Genomic DNA, 20,506 nt, shown 5'->3' with positions numbered 1-20,506 from the left:
TGTCACCTACCATCCACAACCCAAAAACAATGTACAAATCCATCTGCGGATCTTCAGCTCTGTCCTCACAGTTCTGTGGTATTTCAGATTCAGCTTGAGAATTTGCTGTACAAAGTATATAATCCTGACACTTTTCAGTGCTTTGGGTCTCTATTTTAAAATGTGTGTGTATGTGTGTGTGTGTGAGTGTGTGTGTGTGAGAGAGAGAGAGAGCGAGACTGAAAGCTGAGTTGTAATGTGAGAACCAAACGAAGAACTGAACAGTGAGAGATGTAGAGAGACAAAGACGAACAGAGAGAAAGGAAGCAAGAGAGACCATAAAAAGACATGGAGACATAAATTTCAACTTAGAAATGTATCAATGCCCCCATGTCTACAAAGGTAAATCTGTCTAACATATCCAGCCCTGCCGATATCTAAGTAGCCTAACCTCTCATCAGTGATTCATTTATAAGACATGTTTGTAGATAGAAAAAAAAGATTGGTGTCTGCAGATTAAGGAGTTAGACCTGAGAAATTGGGTCCAGAGAGCCAAAGGTGGACTAATCGAGACGGTTTGGTACGAGTGGCCAGATTAATGCTCTATCAGTCTGTGCTTTGTTCATAGATCAAGTAAGAGGGCATAATTACTATTGTAGCCAATTTTAAAACTAGGTTATTGGGTGTGGGCTGTTCTGTGCATAAATCTAGTCCAAGCGTAGAGAAAGGCAGGGATGCGGAACAGCAGTGTGTTGTTTCTTCTGTTTCCCTTCTTTGTCTCAGCTCTGCCGGTGTTTCCATAAAAAGGTGCGGGCAGCTTTTCAGTATCACTCATGCTGAGAGCAGGGGAGGGGGAAAGAAAAACACAACACCAACCTATACAACATAGCCTTTTCCAAAATATTGACTGAATATGAGAGCTGAGATACCCCTCAGCATATTCAGGCCTTTCGAACTAGGGGACTGTATTAAGAAACAGAGTCTATCATCTGTGCAAAAGGCACTTAGCATTGCCTCTGTGCCTGCGCTTCACTTAAGTATCATGCACACGAGCACTGATGAAGCGCCTTCCCACTAAAATGGGGTGTTCTGTGATTTTCGAGTGCGTTCCCCAGGCACACGATGAATGCCTATCAACTGGGGCGCATTTTGCTGCCTCAGTTCCTGAGTTACTTCTGAGCCATTTGCATCTCTTGCAGAGTTGTCCAGAGAGAGCTGGTCGGGCTCTGCAGTCCCTCCTTTAAAGGGCAGGGGGAGCCTTCTACTCACCAAGGGGCCAGTGTACAAAAGCATTTATGAGTGTGAGAAATAGCACTACAGGAATACTCTTTTACGTACTCTTACATGCCTTTGTGAATCATCTGAAACACCCAACTCCATATTAGTAAATATGAGGGCACAGGTATTGATGTGTGTCCCAACTGTCTATGAGTATGCCTACATATTCCAACTCTATACCCATTTTAGATTTTTTGGGGCACTTCAAAAAGGCTTGCCAGAGTACGTTAAAGAGTACTACAGGCGTACTACTTTTCCCACTCCAAAATAATTTTGTAAATAAGCCCCTGAGAAAGACTGGGAGAGATCAGTGCACTGTCAGCTTGTGGTGGGGAGTGGGGCAGCCTTGCTGACTGGCACTGGTTGTTTTAATAGTATGAGACCTCAAGTGTTACATTTGTATTCATTAGGGCATTTTGTCTATTGTGACGACGCTATGTACAGGGTTGGACTGGCCTATAGGGCAATCAGGCAGTCCCCAATGGGCTGGGTCTGACAGTTCAAAGTGTGGGCCGTTTTTTTTTACTGTTTGTGGGCCTGTATTATGATCTGCTGTGCTGGTTTTTACTGTTGATCTCACTGATATGAAAACAAACATTGCATGCAGCAAGCTGAAATCCATGTATCCTTCCATACCTTGGAAAACACTGAAACAGTATGTCTTTATAAGTTCAAAACTGTCCCACTATGCAAACAAGGGCCACCATGTAGCTTTCTAATTCACTAAAGGGGAGCACTTTTATTTTGGTGCCAATTTACTGCCAACCGTGCTATAGAATGTTCTGTACAATCATAATTCTGTTCATCAGATGAATAATTATAGAAATGTGTTTATAGTTAGGTTCTTATTTACGAGTTTGGGGCGCGCAGCAGCACTCTCCAGTGTCTAGTCCTCTGACACGTTCGGAGTTGGCTGTGACACATACAGTCATGAACTGTGGTGGCTGCCAGCGTCCTCTTCATGGGCCTCATTTCTGTCCATTCGTCTAGGGTGTTTAAGATCATTTACATCTTATCATTCGCCATATAAATTATTCCTGTTTGCTACTTGCTCTTTTGAAAAATGTACGGCCAATTTTCGGCAAATCCAGATTTGGGCGTTTTGCATTTACTTTCGTGGCATGCCTTGATCCTCTTGAGAAAGGCATGAGGCGTGCTGACATCATTAAGATATTGGAACTGCATTACCGGGGGAGGGTGAAGGTGCAGCCGTGTGGTGTGACTCGGAGGGATAAGATGGGATGATAAAAACCTAAGTAAACCTACATCACAACGAACGTACTTGTAAAATAACAGGAAGATAGAAATAGAGCCAGAGATCTAGGTAAGAAACTAACCAGACAAATTCTGCCAGTGATCCTTAAAACCCGATAGTTATTCTGCACGTTCAAAAAAGCCCAACTCTCCAAAGTAGTGCAATTTATTTGGCAGGTTTCAGTAACTTTGTCTCGAGGTTTACCGCAGGCGACCACTGGAGGGCAGTGAACCGTTACTTTGCAGAAACGAAACGAAGGGTATGCAGCACTCACGTTGTACAAGTCGCCCACACGACCACTGTTCAGGCAGGTGCTTCCGTTTCCTGTTAGTGGCAAGACATTGAGCGCCCTTTATTTATGTCAGACATAAAGAAGAGGTGGTATGTCGTTCAGAAAAAGAAATGTAAAAATATTTGACGAAAGATTATGCATCTTCAATCCACTTTCGATAATTAGAAAGCAATTTGCTATAACAAAGCATGGTACACTTCTTTGAAGTTTTTATGGGCGTACCTTAACATGATGGTGGGCTGCTCTTCTGTATAATTGGGCATAATTCCTTTTTATAAATTCGTTTCAGGCAAATCCCTTTTCTGTGCCTATGAACCAGGTGTGCAAAATATTAAGTAAAAATACATGTTGTTTTTCAGGAATCATTTGCTTTTGTTTAGTTTGCCATTCGTGAGCACTGGTTCCGTCCATGCATCTGTTAGCAGCAAGGACAGCCGTCTCCCCCTCACTCTTTGCCTACGGGCCCGAACTGGGGCCTGTGGGGACCAGCCTGCTTAAATTCCTGCTGCCCCCAGTCCTCGTTTGATTACAACGGTCCTTCAAAAATGTTTCGTTCGCCGCTCTCTGATAGTATGAAGGGGTATCAGAAGGTGCTGGGAACAGGTAATGTGGTCTTTTATGTCCCCGTTGGTGTTGAGTGGCAGTGCCTGCCGTAGGCAAAACATCCAGGGCTGGTGGTAAATGTGGTCCCTGGGGTGGTGGATTCCTACATTGTAAACTAGGAGGTTTGTGCGCCACCGCTTCCCTACCAAGTGCACGTGCCTGCTGGCACACGTCAAACAGGAAAACAGCAGAACCCGTCCACCACGCAGTAAACATGGACTTAACTCAGTTGCAATGGCGATAACCTTATTACACAAACTTTCATATCATTTCCCATTACAATTAGACAAAAAGAGGGTATTTTAGGGGGATGAGGTGATGAATGTCCCATTGAGGTCCTGAGAGAACTCAATCTCTCTCTCTTTCGCTCGCTCTCTCTCTCACTTCTGACCGCTAGTGGCCTTATACAGACATGAACTGGTCTGGGTGTTCGATGGCCCTAGACAGACATAAATGATACCCCCTGAACCAGATCGTATTGGGAACATGTGGGCCACCTTAACTCTGACCTGCTGAATTGGGAAGGCTGTGCCATTGGCAGGTGCCGGGCCTGTGTCTTGCCTTATGTAAAACTCCACTCACTGTAGGTACTGATGGGGCCCCTAAGTACATGTTGGCTGCAGTCAGCATCTACTTTAGATACAGTAGGGGGCTGTCCAAATTCTTTAACCCATATCTAGGATTGGTGGCACTTTGTGGTGGCCCATGCATGTTGACCTCTTACTGCTTCTCTTCCCGGTCTTCAGCACCGCGCCCCTTGCACAGGCCGAGGCCACACAACAACTGTCAGATCCTCACTTAATTTAAGATTTTCTCTCACTTATGAGAGCATCTTCTCCACAGACGTACCAAAGGTGTCCCCTGCAGGTTAGCAGACCACGTGTCATCCACTGTCACCGGTGGAACCATCAGGAGCCAGCCCTATAGGGGTTTCTACCGTCGTCATCATCATCATCATGGATCCGCATGGGACACCTGGTGGCAGCAAACACCCCCTTGCATATAGAGACTTGTATACTGACATCAGTACAGCATTGGGCATCGGGCTTATATAATGAACAAGTGTCTATGGGTGTACATTTGGCTGCGGTGTGCAGTACATTCATTACCAGACTTGCTTTAAGGAAGAGCTAGCAGTGCATTGCATGTGCTGCCCTCATTCACCACGCCTCGCCAGAGGTCCCCGCCGAATTGCAGAAATAAGACATTTCCATATGTACAACATTCTGTCTGCATTAACTCTGAATTCAAACGAGGCATTGTGGTTTGCAATTGTTTCTCAATTCTCCATCAGCGTAATTACGTCTTGACGTCAGTGTCCGATGGTCCAAGAAAAGCCACAAATCTAAATTTCGACAAACTATAGCTACTAACAGCAAAGTGAAGCCAGTTATGAGATCTGTCAACGGAGAGAGGCTAACAACTGGATAGGACTATTTCTTTGTCCTTTTACATCACTTATGCGATTCAACAATAGCATTTGCTAAAGCTTTGTGACATAAAATGATAATGCAAATGAAGCTGCAGCCCAGGGTCCATTGCTTGCTAGTGACCCTTTGACCAGAGCCATTAAAAAAAACAAAGTCAGAAAATTACATTCTTGCACTTCAAAGGGCTGTCAGAGTCTAAGAAAACAGGAAGGGCCCCTGTAGTCAAAGGGGCTCCAGTTCATGATTACAGTAGGAGTGTTTCCTGTTGGTGCACAGATCTCAGGGCCAAAAATACTTTTAAAATCAAATCCTTATAAGGTTTTGGTTTATTAATGATAGAGGAGACCGAAGGTCCCTTGATTTGCGACAACCACGTATATGCAAGCTGTGTTCCGTGAGGCGAGTCGTGAGCTCAGCACCCTTTCAGATTGTTTTTGAACATGTCCGTCAGAGAGCTTTCAATGGATTGCTGTCAACTCTCCCTTGTGGATTGTGTGAAATTCACGTAATTTACTTTCATGAAATTATGCAAAATGCAAATATGACATTTAGGGCCAGATTGTCGTAGGTAATCGTTTGCGATTGCCATATAGTGAATTTTTGCGATTCGCTCTTTGGTATGTGGAAACACCCATGTACAAATGTGTGTATTACACATTTTGCAATTCCCACTGGGTCGCAAATAGACCTAGCTCATGAATATTAATGAGGCAGGTCTCGCTTTGCAACACATTGAGAATCGCTAAAATCACAGGGATGGTGGCTTGCTGTGGTCAGCAGACCACCACGTCTGTTATTGCTTAAAAAAAACGCAATCATTTTTTTTTAAGTGCCGCCTGTTTTCCTTAAACGAAATTAGGATGCGTTTCCCCCAAAAAATGAAAAATTTTATTTTTATTTTTAAGAGTAAGCAGTGGTCCATGATACTACTGTCTGCTCTTAAAAAATGTTTTTATAAGCACTGACAAAGGGGTAGGGGTCACCTGGGGGCCCCTTCCTATTTGCGAATGGGTTATGACCTACTTGAAGTAGGCAGTAAAATGCTAATGTTTTGTGATCGCATTTCAGTCCCAAAACATTCACACACTCCACTGTGATTCAGTATCAGGAAGAGACTCCCTAAACACGCCCCTTCGTAATACAGAAATGAAAACTCAATTTGCAATTTGGTAATAGGTTACCGAATCGCATGGAGGGCTTTGTACATACCAAAAGCATTTTTCTGTTCGCAGATGGCCTGATCCGGTGAATCAGGCATTTTTGTGACTAGAAAAATCCTTCGCACATCTGGCCCCTATCACTGGATTTTAACACAAAATGCGTCCCTCATTTCACTCTAAGTAAATAGCACCAAAACCACAAGTAACATGAATGACAGTTGCTCTCATTCTAGTAATTCGCAATGCGCCCACGCTTCAGTGTTATAATTTTGTGCAACATGCAGTGTAATTACGCAATGTGGCATAATGGTGTACTTTGAGAATTTCACATAATACAAAATTCCCCAAATGACGCAAATTATACTGGTGTAATTCAGATATTGCCCAAGTCTACTTTTGAGGCAGTTTTTAGGTGTCACTGAAAAAGGTTTAGTTCTTGGACTCTGGAACCTTTATTAATAAAAAATAGTGATGCAACAAGACCACTGTGACTGTGCTTGCTGAATTCCATCTGCATGTTTCTGTGTGGTTTGTGTAACACTTCTTCATATTTGGTTGTCTGCCGTGTAAAATATAATCTTTTACTTTTATGCAGCCGTCAAAAGAGAAAGAGATAACTGAAAACAGTGTATAGAGGTGGTAAAGGATGGTAGGAGAATGAACATAGACAACATGTTTGGAATAAGGTTCACCTGGTACATCTAGGCTGGCCATTTTCCTAGCTGCCGCCAGTGGCAGCTGCTGCCACTAGAAAGTGGTGGGGCAGCACAGGGAGAAAAAAAAAGTACATACCTGCCACTTACCACTTCAGTGCTACTCGCTCCCAGCAGTCCATGGGCCGCACTGCACAGATTCCCAACACAATCCAGATGCTGCTCTCATGCTAGTATTCTGCTCAACAAAAGAGACTGTGCCTCTACTCCAGCCAGCTGTGCAAGATAGCTTGGGTTGGAGAAATCTAAGTGTGCATGCTGGTTTGGCCATTCTCAGGCAGTCAGCCAAACTGACGTGCACTTGCAGTTCCCACCACTCCACCTAATGCTGATGCTGCTGTCCGTAGAGCAGCATCAGCATGGAGGAGTCCCGCCCGCCCTAGACTCAGCCCAACCTCGGGTCAGTCAGTGAAAAATAAAATGATAATAAAATTGTTTTATTGCCATTTTATTTTTCAACTGCTGGCTCTCAGCAGTGGGGCGATACTCTGCAGCCATAACGGAGGAGCTGTGGCTGGATGCCACAACACTGCACATTCTCCTTATGACTTTATTATAAGTTCCATGTTTTAGGTGTATGGATAAAGGAGGTCGAAATCTCTGTTTCCAGCTGGTATCTCTCAACTAAAAGGTCTTCCATAATGGAAAATAACACTCGTATACAAAGGGGCTTTGCTGAGGCCCCTGTTGAGGTTGGCAGGTTGTGGAGTTCTGAGAGGCAGATAGCCCGTGAGGGGAGAGCTGGGGGGAAGCATTTGCAGATCCAATCCATTTTGTAGCAATAGGCTGGGTGGGTACCAGTGGCAGCACCTTGCCACAGTCTTGCGTCTCCGTGCCCTATGTTATTGGGACTGGAGGTTGTGGCCGCAGTAATTCAAGGCCCAGATATTGCCTCTGGTCAAGTTGGAATGTACCAGAGTGTTGTCTCCCCCTCCAACAACATTCAGCAACACTCAAAACAATGGACTTATAGCCCAATTTTGAGTACGGATGATGGGTTACTCGTCACAAATGAACAGATACCCTCTCCACATTATTATGAGTGCATCAGCACGTAAGGCATTCATAATAAGGTGGACGGTCTTAAGTCTTCAATGATACATTTTCTCTTACACTGTAAACAACATTGTTAGAATTACAAACACATTCATGCTGTGCTTATAATAAGACATTCTCCTTCTTCATTTACACACACATTTTTTTATCAATTGACTGTTTCCCAGCAAAAGACGGTGCATAATCAGAACATTGCACAAATACAACACAAAACATATTTTCTACAAAAGCATTAAAGCTTTCCCAGTGTTTTATAGCTGTTCTTCAGAAGCATCAACCATTTAACTTATTGAAATTAACAAAACATACTGGGGCAGATTTAAGAAAATTGGTGCTGCACCCAGTGCAGCTTCACTTTTCTTGCGCACCTTAGCGCCCCCTACTGCCACCATGTGTGCACCGTATTTAAAATGTGGCACACCATGGCGTACGGAAGGAGGCAATAGCGTCAGAACTTTTGATGCTATTGATGTTCTGTTCAGAATTAGCACCAACATTTTGAACAGTACATCGAGGCCTATTGTAACCAATGGTGTGCCTTGCTCTGAGCAGCCATAAAAAAATGGCAAAAAAAATTGCACAAAGAAATCTTATTGATTTCTTTGCACCATTTCTTCGGCCCCCCTTGCGCAAGGGGTTACAAAGTGGTGCAATGCATGCATTGCGCCACTTTGTAAATCTGGCGTGGTGATTTTGGCATCATTGGGCCACATTAGCATTAAAAAAAATGACGCTAAAGTTGTGCAAGGAGGCGCTAGGCCCTCTTAAATCTGTGTCATTTAACTGCTTTGTGTTTTAGCTTATGGTCGCATTTTTTTTTTTAACATAAACACACTATTTTCTTTTACGCAGTGCATATAAAACAAACAATAGACCACGTTGAAATATACAAACAATGATCACTTGTGATTTTGTTCTCTTGATTTGCGCTTCTATGGAAGCTCACGGTACAGAAATATTATAAGATTTTATTCATCAAATACATATGCGATTTTACTTGCCCCTCTTTCACTGCACATTGGAGATCCTTGCAACTTATGAACGCAGCTCAGAGCTCTCCTAATATGGGCGCTCCAGAGCCGCCTTCCATACGACACCACCAGGGATTGATTGCATGGTCCAGTTGCACTGTCTGTGTCTCCATAACAGCACCTGCTAGTCTGTGGCTAAACCCTTCCTAGAGCTGCCCATGAAGGATCCACTGGACTGTTTCCTACCCTCACTAAAGTAACACACTCAAAGAAACATGTTTTCTCCAGTGCATGCAATGGAACGGCCCATTTAAATAAGGATTGAAAATTCACTCATTTGCAAGCGGAACACGCCCAAGCATTTGCGAAAACTCATCGGGTCATCCTTGTTTAACAGCACCATATGCTAGGTCTGCACTAAATCAGCACTAACCAAAGTTTGCACTACATTGTGCTCCGAGTACACTTTATGTTACCTTCCCCATATTTGTAGAGCAATGCTTAGCGATATTGAGGTATCAACCTTGTGTGTGTACTTGCAATAGTTATGGCTCACCCTATATTGCTAGAGACCTCCAGACCAACAGCTCTTACATACAGGAATAAAGGAATCCAATACCTGATTCTGCTTTTCTGTTTTCCACAGTTCCCTCCAGTGTGAGTGGCGTTACACTCAATAACTTGGGCCGGAGTGACTATCTGGGTGTTTCCTGGCTGCCTGCTGCTGGAGATGTTGATAGTTATTTGGTGACACTGTCTCATTATGACAAGATCGCTCCACCTCTGACCATTTCAAAGTCTGTCAGTGAGTGCTCCTTCAGTTCCCTAATCCCCGGGCGGCTCTACAACGTCACAATCACCACTAGGAGCGGCAAGTTTGAAAATCATTCCTTTGGCCAAGAATGGACAGGTGAAAATGATAGCAAAGAACATTGTTTTGTTTGATGTATGTATTTCTACATTTGTGCATTATCCCTGGATGCATATGTATCTTGCCTGTTGGCATAATGGATATCAATGATGTCATAGAACATGGCATGAGTGTTGTAATATGTGAGGTCATAAGAAGTGCATGGCAAGGGCGTGAGCTGTAGTTTCTTGAGATAACTATAACTGGTGAGTTTCAGGGTTTTTTCTTTTTTAAAATATTATATTTAAATTTACATTTTCACCTAACTTTAACATGACTTTAACCAGCTGAGCCCAACCTTCCGTAGCTAGTCAATCCATGCTGTGCATGGCCAACGCCATACATAGCGGGTGGTGGGCTCAGCACCCCCCGAAGTCGAATGGGCACCAACTCCCCTCTTTTTTTTCATTTGTTTTTTTGATCTTCCTGGGGCAACGGGGCGGTGCTGACTTCCATGGGAATTCAGGGAACTGCACTGGCTCCTGCAGGACTCCAGCGGGATCGTGGGATCCAAAAAAGATAGATTTTAATTTTAATTTGACCACCCCTCCAAGTTCCATAGGGCATGGTACTCCTACCCTGCCATCTTATACCTTAATTTTTTTAAATTTTCAGGATACAGGAACCGAGTCCCTGTGTCCTATAATACCAGATGCAACATTTCTCATTATGTTGCAGCCAACCAATCAGAGTGCGAGCTCCCACAGGACTCGCAGGAGCGAGGCATCTGACAGGAAAGAAAGGCCCTTTAGCCAATCAGATTGCTCTATTATTTGAAGTCATGTGCAAGAGTCACACAGACCCAACCATCCATATCTGCATACGTTTTGAACCTTAATTTCTCAAAAACTACTACATGGATTTACACCAAATCACAAAAGCCCACGTTCAGAGTAAAGATCTAGCTTTTTGACAAATTTTGTGTCATTTCAATCAGCCATTTTTATTGTAGCACTGCTCAGAAACCCCTATAGAAATTGTGTTTTGGGAACAATTTTTCTCACCGTCACTTGATGGATAACCTGGAAACTTTTGAGGAAGGAGCTGAATTGGATGAACTTTTTTTGGGAAGTTTTATGAAGATTCATCAGATGGCACCAAAGTTATAAGCAAATTATAAAAGCCATCTCCTATGGTAACTAAGTTCTAACTATAACTTCACAGTGACAACTGCCACTGTGTAATTAACATAGAAATATATATGTATAGATGTATATACATTTATATATATGCATGTTTGTAGCAAATGTGTTTGTAGGTACAAATGCTCTGCATACCAGAGCCATTTAGTGTTGGTCTCAGACGTTGAATGAATTTAATACGGGAAATAATTCAAAGTTAGACCTCTGTGAAATGTGAACTTTGAAACATTCAATAGGGAGGCTTATTCATATTATGTAAATATATATAAATAGAAAAGATACTCACCTGCAACCATCAGTTCGAAGTATGTAGTGCTGTAGATTCACTTGCTTTGCCTACTTCTGCCATCTAGTGTTGAGCCCAGACATTATTTTTTCATAGAAGAAGTTTGAATCACAAGACTTGTTGTGACTCCTCCATTTTCCAAGACTGCAACAGCACAACGGCTCAACATCAGATTTCTTTCAACCGCCATCAAGCTTGGATGCTCGTGAAGCTTCACCGGAGTCAAAGTGGCAAATAAATGGGGAAGCACCTTAACAGCCTTTCATTTAAGGTCTTTTCCAAAAAGAAAGAAAATTTACTGCATCAACAACTACAGATCAATTAATAATTTTTCATCCTGTCCACACAGTGGGGACATCGTCATCTCTTTGGTTTCGTCGAAGACCCTGGGCTGATATTGAGAAGGTACCAGGGACTCAAGTTTGGAAAGATCCCCTTTTCACTTCTGTCTGCAATGTAATGCCAAATTTGCATGGTCGACCTATAGTGTGTGTTATTTGTGCCTTACCCCTGAGCACAAGGAGTCCAACTCATGTTCCATTTTAAAAATATTCAAAAACATTGATGATACAGAGGCTGGGAGCATTACAAAATGCAGAACTAAAATCTCACAGACACTCTTATTATCTTCGGCATAGAGTGCATTCCAGGCATCAAAAGCTCCCATGCACACCTTGAGTAGGAGGCCGGACTGTCAACAATGCAATTCCAGCAAAAAAAGCTGATATCCTTCTTATCGGAAGTCCCTGAGGCATAGGTAGAGGTAGAAGATTAAAAAAAAAAACCTGCAGCAACAGCACATGCCAAAAATGAAGTTGACGCTGCATGCTTTGAAATTGTACACATGTCAGTCTCTAGCGATAAAACAATTGGGGCACATCACTTCTGCAGAAGGTGGTGGTTAAGCCTTTATTCAAAGCACAAGCAGCTCAAAACATCGAGGCACACTCAACCATAAATGTGCTTGGTGTTGAGCAAGTAAAAGGCATCGACCCTTGCCATGCTCTGACAAAGTCAAAGAGCACTGACAAGCAACACTCAGGATCAAAGCCAAAGGCCCTATTGGGGCCAAAAGGACGTTCACCTTTGTAGTTTAAACCCTCATTTCATTGATAAGCCATCGAGTCGAAGTTGACATTGAAGACTGCCAGTTCAGCCTCGAAATTCTCCACGACACAGGCTTCTGAGGTCTCAATATTGAAGAGCTGAACAACAGACAAAAACTATTTATTCATCCATACACCAGGCGAAGCATCGCCAAGCCCATAACGCCAGGCCTCCTCATAATACAAAAGAAATGGCCTCAAGCTACTGAGGAATAGCCCAGCTCACATTCTCACCTTCAACCAAACAATCGCAAAGAAGTGGAGGCACAAAGCCACTAGTCCTCCTTGCTTTCTGCCACTCCCTAGCTCACCTCTCCCACTGCCTTCTCCCCTACTTCCACATTCTCCATTTCTAGATAGAGGAGACACTGATTCTAATCGAGGGAGCCCCTGCTATCCTGATGATGCAGGGGAAGGCGCATTTCCTCCACAGTTTGTGAAGATCCTTGGAGCAACTATATTGTTGGCCCAGAGGACGATCCGGGCATTAGGCCATACCCTGTAAAACCTTCACCGTTAGATGATGCATTGTTGTATCAAGTGCTCATAGAGTGGTCAGTATTGCATCATAGTGAAGATGTACACAGGAGGAAGAGGAGGATTTCTTTCTTTAAACCCTTTCTAAGGCAGAAAAGTCTGTTAGGTATCTACCAATGTTGACAGGTATGTTAAAAACCACAACAGACTACTTTAAAGTGCTAGCTAAGGTAAGAGTGCTAACCCCATTCCAGAATCCACCACATTATCACAGTTATTGTACCTGACTCTCTTTTCATACATACAGCATGCAAAAGCGCTGCTGAACAATCAATCGTGCTCCTCCTCTGAATACAGAATCGAAAAGAAAAGATGCTGCATACTGCCAATTCAGTTGGCATTTCATCAAGGTAGGTTGATATCACTGGGAGGCTATAGAAGAACTTCTTACGCACCTCCCACAAGAACACATAAAAGAGAGGAGAATCTCATTGCTGAAGGGAAAACCATCATCAGTGACACCATTAGGTATGCCTTTGACACAGCTGACACAGCAGCCAGGGGTATTAATACCAGCATACTGCTAAGAAAGCATGTTTGGCTTAGGGTGTCAGGGTTCTGACCAAAGGTACAACAACAACTCCTAAATGTACCATTTGATGGAGCGCATTGGTTTGGCCCACAAGTTAATAAAATGCTAGAAAAATTCAAAAGACGGCTTTAAAATAACAAAATGAATAAAGCCTTACAGTTCTTTTCAGTAAAACCTCCTTTTCAAGAGGGCACCAGCCAACGGCCCCAATTTCAACAATTCCAACTCCAGTGCCAGTAGCCTCCACAGGGCAATAGCTTCTGTTAGGCTGCCTAAGGAGGCAATAGTAGAGGCAGACGTAGAGGTGGTCCCTCAAAGGCCTTCTCTACAACAGGGACTCCATCGCTTCCCGTCCTCCCCCCAAACACAGTATACTTGTCAAGGGATGAATGGCAAGTCTCCTGCAACAATCAGAAAACATTTCCTCAGACCTGTGAGTCGAATTCTGCTTCAAATTCCATAACCCCCTGCCAGTATCCTTCCTTGCCGTCACGTACTGAGTTCAGACTACCTCTATCTGCTAGAGGGACAGGTCCAAGCCCTTCTAATAAATCCTGCTATGGAGCCAGTCATCGCACACCAGCAGGGGCCAAGTGTCTATTCCCTCTACTTCCTCATTCCCAAAAAGGAGGGAAGCTCAAGGCCTATCCTCAGTCTACAACCATTGAACAAATTAATTCAATCAGAACATTTTCATATGACATTTAAAGGCGTTATCCCATTGCTTCAGAAGGGCAACTTCATGGTAGCATTGGGCCTAAAGGATGCCTGTTTCCACATACCATTCCTACCTGTGCACCATCAATACCTTTGGTTGATGGCAGCTTATTCAAAATTCTCCCCTTCGGGGTAACCACAGCCCCAGCGGTATTCACTTAGTGTTTGGCAGTCGTTGCAGCTCATCTACTCAAATATGCCATCCATGTATTTCCTTATTTAGATGATAGGCTGATACAGAGCAGCAGCAAACAACAGTGCTGAGCACATATTCAAAAAACAATGTACTTACTGGACCAAGTCAGGTTCGCCATCAGTGTGAAACAAATCACATCTCCAACCCCAGCAAATTCACACTTTATTAGGGTCCATACTAGACGTACAAGTGGGCCTAGTATACCGAAACCCATACAGGGAGATGGCACTCCAGAAACTGCTGTCTCTTTGTAAGAACTGCAATTTATATTTTGGTCATGATGGGTTTCTGCATAGCAACTGTACCTTATGCCAGGTGTGCCCGCTACAGGATTGCCTAGCAAAACAGTCTAGCAAAACATTGGGCACAATCAGAAGGTAATTGGTTGGACCTGGTGCTGGCAACCACAAGGGCCAAGCATTTTTTCAACTGGTGAGAATAGCAACACTTCTTATGGGGCAGGCCATTTCTGGACCGCCTTCCGCCAGTGACCATTACGACAGATGCCTCTCTGGTATGGTGGGGAGCCCACCGTCATCACATGACAATCCAGGGCACTTGGCCTGCACAGTACTAGGGATACCACATCAACTACCTGGGACTGTTAGCCATCAAGAAAGCCCTCAAAGCTATTCTCTGAATGCTTCAGGTCAAGACTTTGTTCATCAAAACAAACAACCTGACAGCCATGCCCTATATTCAGAAGCAGAAAGGCACACATTCCTTTCAGCTCTCACATTTATCATAGGAGGTTTGGCAGTGGGAAGTCTATTATGACCTTCCCCTGTTGATTAAATACCTTCCCAGGAGTTGACAATGACTTTGTAGACCTGCTCAGCAGAACACACCAAAAAGATCATTAGTGGTAACTCCAATCATAAGTCCTCCAAAAGTATTTCCAGCAGTGGAGGTCTCTGACAATAGACTTGTTTACTGCTCCTGAAACTGCAAAATACCAAAACTTCATCACCAGATACCCACACCCTGTACCCACACCCTTAATCCAGGGGCAAGGCACTATGGATCATCTGGTCACTAATAGTTGCATAAGCTTTTCCTCCTCTACACTTGATACCATGCGAAGTCCCAAAAATACTGCCTACCTCAATGTCTGTAATGATGGTCACTACAACCTGAGCCTGACAACCATGATTTTCAATGCTACTGTCTGTCAACCCTTATGAGAATCTCTCATTACATCCAGGCCTTCTCACACAACATCAAGGTCATTTTCAGCACCCGTATCCCAAACAGCTCAATCTAGTGATCTGGCACCTAAATACTTGGAGTTTGGATGCATTTGCACCTTAATCTCCCTCAGCGAAGTATTGTTTTTTTTTCATGAGGCCAGAAAATGTAATACTTTGGCTTGCTACACTGGAAAAAGGAAAAGGTTTTTGCACTACTGCATGTCAAAACAAATACATCAATTTGCTGTCTCAGTAAAAGACATCATTACTTATTCCCTACACCTTTACATGTCCGGACTAGCATATACCTCAATACACTTACATTTCACTGCACTTGGAACATACCTCCCAAACACGCAGCATGCATCAGTGTTCCACATACCTGTTGTTAAAGCATTCATAGAGGATTAAAACAGACCTTTCCTCCTAAGATGTCTCCTACACATGCATGAAACTTAAATATTGTATTCCCATGTCGCGTGGGACTTCCCCCACCTTTGAATCCTTTCTGTCATGCCCATTACAATTCCTAACTTGGAAAGTTGCTTTTCTAGTAGCAATTACTTCACTTAGATGTATTGGTGAGCTTCAAGCTCTTACAAGTCAAGAATGCTACAGAGGAATAGGGTTTGTCTTTAGAACTAACCATAAATGTTTACCCAAGGTTGTATCCTCTGCCACCAAACCTTTAAGCTGCCAGTCTTTTTTTCTGTCTGAGTAAGCCCATGGGGGGGGGGGCTATGTACTTGGCAGGGGGCCCCCTCAAGTTTCATTAGGCCACTGTAAAGGCTCCTATTTCCAAAGCAGGAATCGCTAAGTAGATTGTTAAATGTAACAAAACTTGGTACCCAAAAGCAAATGACGCATTACCTCTACTCCTAAGGGCACACCATACGGGTAGGAAATGTTCCTATTATGAATATTTTTGAAACTGCTACTTAGTCTACAACAGACACTTTCACTAAACGTTTTTGTTGAGATGTGCTTGCATGTCACCGGTGCTTGTAGGCCAAACAGTTTTATGTGCATTGTTTCAAATATTTGCATCATCTGCTAACTAGCCACCACTTTCAAGAGGGACTGCTTTACAATCAATACAGAGCATGTGCATCTAAAGCCACGCATACTGTAAATGAAAAAGCTAATTACCTGTAGCCATCTGTTTATAGCGTGTAGTTCTGTGGATTCTGATGCACCTTCCCTCCTCCCCAGAAGACAGCAGGGATCACAGATATTTACACATATTCATCTCATCCCTTTGCATCTGTACTATCTATCTGTAATCCACATCACTCCACTTAAACCACTCACCCTTTCAGCTGGAAACAATGATAGGTAGAGCTGTTGTGCTAATGCATTCTGTGACTCAAACGTCTTTGAAGAAAAACAACTTGCAAACGTCCAGGCCCAACACTAGATGGCCAGAGGATGTACAGCATATATATATATATATATATATATATACCTTATTGAATGTTTGCCAGTGATTTCAAAGCTTGCATTTCAAAGAGGCCTAACTTTGAAATATATCCCGTAATTCAGAATGCTGCCTTCGTTTGCAAGCTATTTAGCTTCTCCAACCAAAAAAACAATAAAAACAGTATTTCAGCTTGCTTTTAGTGCTGGTAAAAAATGATTTCTCAATGGCAGTAGTGGTCTTAGGCCATTAACCAACACACCTGACAAGCCTTGCAACTTTTGTAGGCCCATCCCTGATTCAACCATCTGCCAATGAATTATATTTCTAATAATACATATAGTTACATAAACACGTTTTAAATATTAGCAGTTTAACCTTGACAAAAAAAGCATATATTTCTCAAAACATTGACAAATATATTTATAGTCTCAAGCACAAAATGATTACTAAACAGATGATGCTCAAATGCTATACATTTTTCTAAATATTACTAAAATCAAATAATAAATAATGTAATATAAAAGCTATATAACAAGTCACATGTATAAAACAGTATTAAATTGCCATCGGTGGGTTTAGGTGACATTTATAAATCATTCAACCTTTCGGCCTCCACCACATTTGTAAATGTCACCAGAACCCCTAGACAGCATCCTTAGCCCATTATACACAGTTACTCATTAAGCATAATCTCTCTAATATATGTATTACACAGTAGTGGCCGCCACTGTGTAGGTATAGTTCTGTCAGACTTTTTGTTAGGAAGAGCATTTTTTTGTTTTGCTAATAACTTTGGCACTGTTTGATGAATCTCAATGAGACATTCTAAAAAAAATGTTAATCCACCTCAGCGCCTTCCTGAAAAGTTTTCAGGTGATTGGCCGAGTTTAGGCCAATAATAAGTGGGGGTCCCAAAATGCAATTTACCCATGCAATTTCCATATGAAATTTCAGACAGCGCTGTAGCCAAAATAGCTGAACAGAATTGAATCATATTTGGCAGAAAACTCCATCTTTTCCCAGAAAACATGCTTTTTGTTATTTAGTATAAATTCTTCCAGTAGTTTTGTACAAATTAAGGTTCAAAATGGATGGATGTATTGAGAGTTGGCTGCGAGTCAAAAATTCAAGCATTCCGATTGGCTGACGGAGTGCTTTTTGGGAGCGAGCGCTCTATTTGGTTGTTCTCAACATAAACTGTAATGTTACAGCGCCCATTACAGGACTTGGGCACATGGTCCCATGTCCTGAAAATGTTGAAAAAATACCATAAAAGGGGGCACTCTGACCCCCTGGCCCTTATGGGTGTAGGGGGGGCCCAGAGGGACATCCCTGGGCCCAAGTTTAAAATCCCAAGGGATTCCTGAGAGACAGGGAAAATGAATTACAATGGTGACTTTCAGGGGGGTCTTGACCCCCCATGGGGGCAGTGGGTGAGGGCCTGGGCACAGGCCAGGCTTTGCTCTCAAATTCATGCTGCTCGCTGTCCTAGAGTGTGGGTGGGGTGGCTGCAGGGCCTGAACACAGGCCAGGCTCTGCAACTGACCGGCAACACACATGGCTCAAAGCCATGCGTGGCAGGAAGTTGGTCACACAAAGGGAGCGGTGGGCCAAGGGCCTAGCAGCGGGCCATACTATGTGATTGTCTTTAGTAAAAATAAACAGATTGAATTATGTAGCTACGATAACGAGGTTTCATATAAAACATATTTTTGCCGTCGTGAAAACATAGTCTACCTAAAGAAATCAGAAAAGTTGTTAAAGCTGCTGCCAGCAAGAGAGAACCTATCATTTACCTCACTTGCAACTAGGACCCTCAATGTACCCTCGACTGCATTTATATTTCATGAATAAACAATACGCAGAGATTATTCTCATAAATTATAGAAACTACTGGTAGTCGAGGTAAGAATACAACTTGATTGTATTTACAATGTTATTTTTGTGCGTAAAAACACCTAAACAATATCTATCTATCTATCTATCTATCTATCTATCTATCTATCTATCTATCTATCTATCTATCTATCTATATATATATTTATATATATATAGAGAGAGAGAGATATATAACATTCCTGACCCAAGCACAACATGCTATCTTGTGTCGTTTAAGAAGTGTGGGGTGTAACTCTAGCAGCAAAAGTATGATTTCTGATTGCCATTACGTCTGATTATAAGGTTTGGGAACAGCTGGTTATCAAGGGGTTGGCATGTAGCTGCTAATTACAAATAGTCATGTGCAGCAACTGCAGTGCCTGAAGGGTATTGTGTTAGCCCTGTCTCACCATCTTTACCTCTAGTTTCAAGGGTCATGAAGGTAGTGGCGGCAACAGTTTGTAGACTCAGCCTAGTCTATTATCTCTCCTTGCGCTTTCCTAAACCCCTAGCAGCAAACACATTTTTATTGAACCCTAGACGTCCAAAATCAGTCATAAGTGCACAATGTCACTTCCTGTGTTGTTGGCCTTCTTGTGCCTCTCACAGCCTGGGTTTCGCAACAGGTTAAACTGTTTAGTACAGTGGTTCCCAACCTTTTGATTTCTCTGGACCCCCACTTTAACATTAATGGAACCCCGGGATCCCTACTGAATCATATTTAGAATCTGGGGACCCCCGCCTTACTGGAAGCTGGGGACCTAATTTGTCAATATTTGTTAATATGTTTTACATTTCTAGGCTCTTGTGGACCCCCTGAAAAGGCTTCGCGGACCCCCAGGGGTCCCCGGACCACAGGTTGGGAACCACTGGTTTAGTACATACAAATATTGAGGTGATATCAGTGCTCTTGCCTCTTGTTCATAATTTCACCATAAAACTTAACATTTGATTATATATTTCTACAACTTTGTGTGGTGAACTCTCTCTTCTTACCTTGGATGTACCCTCATTAGCACCAGAACATGTGAACTGTACTAAACATCGAAGGGATCTACTTAACAATATATATCGCCCTAGAGGAACTACTCTGTTTTCTTATAATCCAGAGTTATATGTTGTCTTTGTCTTCTTCTGTGACAATATTCATAAGCATGGTTCTTTTGACATTTGTTTGAATAAAGCGTTAGGGGACACAACACCTACTTTGACTGCTCTGTGTGATGCATGTGAGCTGGTGAAGAATCCTGCCAGATTTAAATGCCTTCTCTCGTTTCTGTTCTCGATTTTTGCTCTTGTATCCCAGTGCCTTCCAGTGTCCAGGGGCTCACCGTCAGCAGCTCGGCCCGCAGCGAATACTTGAGGGTGTCCTGGCTTCACGCCACTGGGGATTTTGACAACTACCAAGTGACCCTCGAGGACAATAAAGGCTTCACCAAAATACAAAATGTGTCAAGGGTTCAGAATGAGTTCGTCTTTCATGATCTTGTTCCTGGGCGCCTGTACAGTATCACCGTAATCACAAAGAGCGGGAAATATCAGAGGATCGCCATGGCCAGTGGCCGAACCTGTAAGTATGAAAGAAGATTTGCCAGGCCTCTCAAATATCAAGAGTATCCATCTGCAGTCTCTAGGTCATCTTAGGTGTTACCGATAATATCCACCTCAGGGCCTCCAGGCACATCAGCCGAACAGGACAAAGTAACAGGCAGGGATACCCCATTGGTCTCTCAGATAGGGTGAAGAAGGTATCTGGTCCAACTATGATAGAGATACGTCAGTCGAACTCAAAAACTGGAAAAAGGATATAGGATTCTTCTCTTCAGAAGGGTCTTCAGGTTGTAGAACTGCTGCA

At 42.9% G+C, this 20,506-nt stretch overlaps 1 protein-coding gene across 3 annotated transcripts in view; it reads left to right on the top strand.

Moving 5' to 3' along the window:
* Positions 1-20,506, top strand: part of PTPRB (protein tyrosine phosphatase receptor type B) — a 335,571-nt gene that overhangs the window by 211,306 nt on the left and 103,759 nt on the right. For all 3 annotated transcript variants that reach the window (XM_069228335.1, XM_069228338.1, XM_069228337.1), the window contains 2 exons: positions 9,384-9,647; positions 19,958-20,221. In XM_069228335.1, coding sequence (XP_069084436.1) covers positions 9,384-9,647; positions 19,958-20,221 — 528 coding nt within the window. The remainder of the gene's footprint in view (positions 1-9,383; positions 9,648-19,957; positions 20,222-20,506) is intronic.

The sequence above is a fragment of the Pleurodeles waltl genome, chromosome 4_1 (assembly GCF_031143425.1).
Source record: "Pleurodeles waltl isolate 20211129_DDA chromosome 4_1, aPleWal1.hap1.20221129, whole genome shotgun sequence".
NCBI classification, from domain to species: domain Eukaryota; kingdom Metazoa; phylum Chordata; class Amphibia; order Caudata; family Salamandridae; genus Pleurodeles; species Pleurodeles waltl.
This window is presented reverse-complemented; position numbering and strand designations above follow the sequence as displayed.